General features: G+C 40.4%; 1 protein-coding gene across 1 annotated transcript; it reads left to right on the forward strand.

The window, feature by feature from the left end:
- Nucleotides 1-2,464: 2,464 nt before the first annotated feature.
- Nucleotides 2,465-7,223, forward strand: LOC310952446 (cell surface A33 antigen-like; the record flags this gene model as incomplete). The annotated part of the gene is made up of 7 exons (XM_083921062.1): nucleotides 2,465-2,516; nucleotides 2,856-3,022; nucleotides 4,089-4,302; nucleotides 4,937-5,101; nucleotides 6,068-6,184; nucleotides 6,278-6,401; nucleotides 6,539-7,223. 7 exons carry the CDS (start codon nucleotides 2,465-2,467, stop codon nucleotides 7,221-7,223), a joined length of 1,524 nt encoding a protein of 507 aa, XP_083777188.1.
- Between the last annotated feature and the right edge of the window lie 422 nt (nucleotides 7,224-7,645).

Below are 7,645 nucleotides of genomic sequence, written 5' to 3' on the forward strand. Positions count from 1 at the left end.
AGGACGCCTCTCAGGTGCTTGCGTTCTTCCCCCTGGGCCTGTGAGCTGGTGGGTACGTTATCAGCTCTCTGCTGCAGTTTTCTGATAACACCAAGCTTGTGTTTCAGGGGGTGGTGGGAATCAAACAGTAGATACTGATCTGTGTGAGTGGGTTTTCTGTATACCCCAATGTGGAAGCTCCTGTTATTCTCCATGTGGACGTCACAGTCTCAGAAAGGCAAACTGTTGTCCTTCACTTCTTCTCTGGTGAACTTGATGTTTCTGTCCACGGAGTTCATATGTTCGGTAAAAGTTTGCACCTCTTTGGATTTGATTTTAACCCATGTGTCGTCCACATATCTGAACCAATGGCTCGGGGTCAAAGCCTTGTCCTCTACCTCCTCCATCTATAGATTTGCCACAATAGGGGATACTGGTGAACCCGTGGCACAGCCGTGTTTTTCTCTGTAAAAAGTGACATTAAACTGGAAATATGTGGTGTTCAGACACAAATCCAGAAGTTTGCAAATGGGGTCTGGTTTGAGATTGTCATAATCCTTTTATCGTTTTTATGTTTCCGTCATTACAAGCGTCTTTGGGTCTTTGAAAATGAAATGATTGATTAAACTTCATCAATTCACTGGTGGGGTCCTTTGATTGACCGTACTTGTATACCTGCTGCAGACTTAGAGAATAATGCCTTCGTTGTTGTCATGAGGCTAATTTGATTATGTTGAAAGTTTTCATGCTTTATTCTCCACATAAACAATAAACCCATTGTTTTACTTGCATCTCCTGATTCAAAGGATTTAAGACAGTGGTGGAAAGTACATTTACACCAGTACTTCATTTAAATACATTTTTGATCTTCTATTTCCATTTGATGCTACTACTGTTAAACCAGTGGTTTCCGGTCTTCTTGGCTTCTGACCCCTGATAAAAACACTGTGTCTCATTGTCATGTTTCAGGTGTTTTTGAGATGGTTTTATTTGAATAAATATTTGAGACCAGAAGAAGTAAAATTATCCAAAATTGCACAAAATAGCTGGTTTTCCTATTTATCTTTTTAAAGAACATAAATATATGTAGCATAACTGCTTTAATTATCTCACAACTCCTCAGATTTGTAGGTTGGGAATTACTGGACTAAAATAACGACCAGCGACACCAGTAAAATGCTGCTTCTACATTGAAGCAACAGTATTAATAATGTATACAAATAGTAAACAGAATATGAATTTTACTGTAAATAGGATTTTTGAAAATAGGACTCTCAGTTGTAATGGAGTTTCTCATATTGACACTTAACTTAAGTAAATGATCTGATTCATTTTTCCAAAGGAGCAATAACATTGGTGTTGTGGAGAAATGTATAACCCAGTTATGTTTTAGTTTGGGAGCTCTGAAATCAGAGGTTTATTGGGTTTATTTTGTCAGTTCACTGAGTGGGTAACGTGTCCCTTTTCCCCATGTGGAGATGTATGATCTCTCACACACAACACATGTTTAAACTGAAGTATCCGCTCATCGGTCTGTTTTGGCTCGACTAAACACAGCTGACTTGTTGACCCACAGGATTGCATCATTGTCTGGAGTCGAGCCTAAATCTGTAACCTCATGCCACCAAAGCCACTGACTGAGCACACTGTCATGCCACCAAGGTCAAATCTCTCCTTATACACTGCGAGTCATCATATTTTTAAACAAAACCCCCAGTTAGAGGTCTGGTTTTACTCAACACCTTCTGCCTTTCACCTCAGCTCAGATATATTTATATATATTTGTGATGTCTTTTACATTGTTTGTGCTGATAGATTTTTTTTTTTAGCCTGTGTTACACATGCAGTGCAATACTGCAGCCTGCAGGTCAAACTGAGTATTACACTTTGGATACACAATAGAGTAGCCTGCAATGTAATTTTCTAGGAGAAATATCAAGCAACTTAGTTACTATGGAGTTATAGGAGTGCCATAAAACGAATAAATATGTGAAAGAATAGAAATCAAATGTGAAAATCTAAAGAGAAATAAATAACAGAATAAACGAGGACAACAAATATATTTATCTATATATTTTCAGCAAACGCCGTAGAATAAGGACATTTAAAAGGATAAAAATAAATGACATAAAAATACATTTAATTGAATATACACATATATAAAAAAAGAGTGGAAAAAATTAGTTTGACTGTATCATGGCTTAATTAAAAGTCTTTTTTTCCACTTCTATTATTTAAGCCTTTTTATATAGCACCTTTCTTATCACATACATCTCTTGTGAGCAGGTTTGATCAAGGGGATAGCAGGTCAATGATTGGCCCCTTTGGTGACATGTGACGCGTAGCCGTTGACTTATTACCTGGAAAAGTCGACTTCTCCATACCTGGGAGTTCACCGTGAAGGTTAGGCGGGCTCTTGCTGTTGGACTGAGACCATCAGGTTCAGATTTTCTACCTCCTGGACATTTTTTTTGTTCTTCTAGAAATGACGACAAAGAGGCAGTTTGGATGGGGAAAAGTATTTCTGATACTCACAGGTAAGCTTCATGCTTGTGTTCTTTCTCTTTTCTATAAACCCCTGCCACACCTAATGCTATTATCACCTGTGTTAATCATTAATCCAACTTCTTGCTACCTAACCGGAAGCAGGGTTGTGTTTAACCTAAATGAGGCCTGTAGTTAAATCACCAATTTGCTTTAAAAGAAACCCACTATATGTTATTTTTAATAATACAAACATAGTGTTTAAGTTGGTCAGTAAAACCTACTGCTTTTTCTCCGTCCCCTAATACCACATTACGTATGTTGGGTTAAAGTGTACATGTACTTGGATAAATACAGAGATATTTGTCACTATGCATTTCTTTTTATTTCAGTACTTCCCTGCTGCAGGACTTTGCAAGTTTCTATTCCAGAGAGAGAGTATGAAGTTGCAAGAGGAGGGGAGATTACTTTTACCTGTTCCTTCAACCCAGCCAGACCAGTCACCAACGCGCTCGTGGTCACATGGGAAGCTTTCCCTGACACTGTTGGTGCACCCTTGGTGAGAGGTTTAACTATAGTTGCATGCACATGTGGTTGTAACGTCTTAAAACATATCTTAATGGGGAGGTAGGGGAACTCCAATGATTTTATAAAGCTCCATTTACCCGTCATGGGGAGTGTCTGTGAACACAGTTGTATAATGTCTTCTGTGGCTCTTAGGCTTCATCTTGGGCTTTGAGACTAAAAAATTATAACAGAAAATTAAACCGGGGGCGTGGAGTGTGACAGACGTGGGTGTTTACAAGACGGGGAGTGTCTGCATTCAAGCTGCATTATGGGAAGTGTAGGATCCAGCATTTTGGGAGCTCACAGGGGCAACTTTATGATAGCACCATACTAAATTGCTGGAGTATCACTTTAATAAACAACATCCCATCAGTAACATATCCATTTGTATTCATATCATTGTGTACCTTACAAAAATCTCAGAAAACCTTGAAAGGTCCTGCATTATTAAAAGTGATATTTACATGTCTTTTGGCAAGTACTATATCAATACTGTTAAAGTATCAAAACGCCTAATCCACAGAGAAATTCAAACAGCCTGTATTTAGAAACTATGCCTTTAAATGAGATGTCAGGACTTCTGTACGGTTGTGATGTCACAACTATACTATATATAGGTAGAGAGTACAGCTACAGTGCCGTTACACTCGTTGCCCAGCTGCAATGACAGTGCAAAGACACAGAGAGTGCATATGGGGAAGACCGATACGGTACCCTGTATTGTTAAACCTTATTTAATGTCATGGTGACATGGCATTGTTTATGATACTGTTGAAGGTTAAGTCGACATTATGTGGATATTGTGTTATTAGATCATACTTATCAGATATTACCTCTATTTTTTATCTTAAATTATTGTTCTGTGTTGTTCTGTTATTGTTATGTAAATGTTATTGTTATTGTTTAGGTTTGTCCTGTTAAATGTTTGGAAACTGTGAGCAAAGCATAAGCCGGAGTCAAATTCTCTGTATGTCCAACATACTTAGCAATAAACCTGATTCTGATTCTGATTCTGATTCTGATACCTTTGTAAAATGTGTTTGTGTTTATTTCTCTAGGATGCAGTGGCCTCCTACTTTATAAACAACCCGGTTGACATTGCACCTGATTATGAAGGCAGAGCCTTTATGGAGGTTGACATTGACAGACAAGTGAGCACACTGCGCTTAACAAAGGTGACTATGCAGGACAACCGCAGTTACCAATGCAGTGTCCTGATCCCCAATGATGATGAAGGAACACTGGCTGCTACCACTTCCCTTTTGGTCCTGGGTGAGAAATAACCACTGACATGGTTTAATTCTATTTATCTATGTGAATCATTGTATTTAGATGTTGTCTCCGCAAAGATGTCAAATCAATCCTACATGCAAAGTTCTGTAAAGTGATTGTAACTTTTTATGTTTAGAGGTTCTGGGTATAATCTTTGATATGTATATCTTTTGTTTTTGCCAATGGGTAAGTGATTTGTTACGTAATTTTAAAAATGAGAAATACCCTGACTTTCTTGGTTGCCTTGAAAAGCCTGTGGACAGACTTCTATGTAAATGTTCTTTATCAGCTAACATTACAAAGCAATCAACGCCAGATCCATGCAGCATAATTAAGTTGTGGCTAGCTGGCTAACGTTAGCTTGCCTACTAGCTAAGTTTTCCAGCTAGCTGTGGCTCGGCTTGATTTGCCACCAGCAAACTAGTGTTTTTTTTTACCACATTTGTTAATCATTTGACAGCATTTTATCCACATGATACCAGTCATTCATAATCCATCTCTCATTGTTTTGGCCAATACTCAATCACGCCTATGGAGTGTGAGCGACATGAGCACAGTTCACTATATGGCCACCGGAGTTGCTAATAACAAGGGTTTTTGAACATTATACAGATAATCTTTAATTTTCTTCCAGTGCCTCCATCTGCACCGATCTGCAGGATCCAGGGAGAAGCAGCATACTGGCACAACATCAGCCTCACCTGCAACTCTGAAGATGGATCCCCACAACCCGTCTATGAATGGAGGACCCACAGTGTCGAAAATATTGCCAGACAATTTCCTCCTAGGACAACTGAAAGTATGCATTTCAACCAAGCACACGTCTTCGGCAGGCTGCTGGAGAGTGTTCTTCATTAGTGTTTACTAGTGCAGTGCCCGTTCATGGTTAACCCCCTGGATGTGCGTTCTCGAGAAACACTCATCCAATTGACTTCCCACTCCCTTGGGTCTTCAGCAATACACCTGTTGATTGTGAAGTCAATTGGTTGAACGGTTCTTAAGTTATGCAATACATACACAGCCAGACAGATTCATTTTTTTAAAGTGAGGTGAAGCTGCTACAGCACCAACTTTTGGCTAAATGTCACCAAATGGGTTATGGCCAATCAAACATCATATCTACACGTGTCCACCAGATGTGGTTGCAATGGCACAAAGTGTTCAGGAGATATGACATGACATTTTTTGTAATATAAGCCCTTCCCACAGCATTTAATAAAACTTTGAGGGGCAGCTGTAACAAAAATATACGGAAGATCAAGAATGTGGGGGAAAAATGCAAATCCAGATGCAAATGGGCGTGGCTTGTACGGCTAAATTCAGTTCGACAGAGTCAGTTCTTAATTTGGTTACAATCAACGGAGCGTTGTTGTTCTTTGAGGTTGTCTGATGATTTCGGGGTCGGTTGTTACTGTCAGAGTTTCCTGACTCTCAAATCTCGTCTCGCCAGTTAGACGTTTTCTTGCCGTCGTTGTGTAAATCAACCTTCCTCTTCACCGTCAAAAGATTGTTTTGCTCCGCTGTTGGCCGACGTATGATAGAAACGTCATCAACTCTGTGTATACACTAGAGAATACACGGTTGTTGTGTACTAGGAAACCGGCAGGGTAAACTCTGTGATATGGCATATTTGTCTAAATAATTTTAGGTTTGCAGTGCATGTGTGACAGTGGCTTCAGAAAGAGATTCCTTGCTTTATGATATATGTAAATAATAGCCCATCATCTCTGCATTGTTTAGCTTCATTGTTGTCACTATTTTGCAGAGGATGGACTTCTATCGCTCTTCAATATTTCAAGAGACACGTCTGGGTTCTTCATTTGCACATCAACAAATCGAATTGGTTCTGCCAGCTGCAACTTGACTTTAGCTGTGACGCCTGGTGAGTGTTTTAACATGATTTACCTGCTGATCTTAGCTCTGGAATAAGTGTAGTGTAAAAAATAACAACTTGTCTTTCCTCCTGTCTCCCCAGGCAATATGAACATTGGGTCCACTGCAGGTATAATTGTAGGAGTCCTCGCAGGTGTTGTGTTGCTGGGGATTGTCATCTTCTGTTGCTGTAGGAAAAAGGGCAAAAAGGACAAGAATGCTGAAGGGTATGTGGAATATATCCTGTGTGTGCCTGCCGCTGTCAACCACCAAGAACAATTATGTTTGGTTTTTCATTAGATCTATTATATCATCCAGCAACCCAGCCTTATTTTTTTCTGTCTTTTGTCTTTCTCTTTCTTAGTACTCCAGGAGAAGCAGCGTTTTATGACAGAGATGCTCCTGAAGTTGGAGAGCAGTACAGCGACGACAAGTCAAACAGCGAGACAAAGCAGGTCAAGCATGAAGACACATACGCAGAACCTCCGAACAGTTACATCGTAAAAACAGCTGCACACAAGTCCGAGGATGATCAGCACAGTTATAATAGTGGCAAAGAAAGGCATGATGGCAGGGGCAGCGATGTTGACTCTCGACGTTACCCAGACGACCAGCATGATAGGCGCCGGGGAAGCCGTGAGCAACTCGAAGATGAACGTGATGATTACCGTGGTAGCCGCGATCGCCTTGAAAATCAGCGCGAGCGTGGCAGTCGCGATCACCTTGACAATCAGCGTGACCGTGGAAGCCGCGATCGCCTTAACGATCAACGCGATCATTACGGAGGCAGTCGGGATCGCCTTAACGATCAACGCGATCGTTACAGAGAAAGTCGGGATCATCTTTACGATCAACACAATCGCAATGGAGGCAGTCGGGATCGCCTTAACGATCAACGCGATCGTTATGGAGGCAGTCGGGATCATCTTGACGATCAAAATAATCGTTACGGAGGCAGTCAGGATCGTCTTGGCGACCGCCGGGACCGTTACGGTGGAAGCCGCGACGGCCTTGCTTACATTGACGATGAAAGCAGAAACCGGTATTAATAACCTTGTGTTACTGAATGTTTTAATACCCTAAACATATTTTTTGTTCTTTTATCGATTGGTCACGTCATAAAGAGACACAGCAAATTCAGAGGTAGCCCGGGGAACAGTCAAAATTTGAAATAAATGCTTGTCTCTAATATAAAGCCTTGAATTTTATCTTTAATTATGCATTAATTAATGTCTGATCTGACTGGTCTCAGAAATACACCAGACAACATTCCTTCACTCACTTTCTTTTTTGGTCCCAGTTCTTTTCTTGTCATTTTCCACTGCGGATAGTAAGCTGCCTCCTCGTATAGGCGGGATTCTCAGCTAACCACTATAGCGCACTGCAAGAAACTAAAGTAACATCATCTTCAACGTGGCACTCGCTTAATCCTTTCTCTTTCATTTGCAACTAAAAGGCATAATGTACAGCG

This window comes from Echiichthys vipera, assembly GCF_963691815.1.
Source record: "Echiichthys vipera genome assembly, chromosome: 10".
Taxonomy (NCBI): Eukaryota; Metazoa; Chordata; class Actinopteri; order Perciformes; family Trachinidae; genus Echiichthys; species Echiichthys vipera.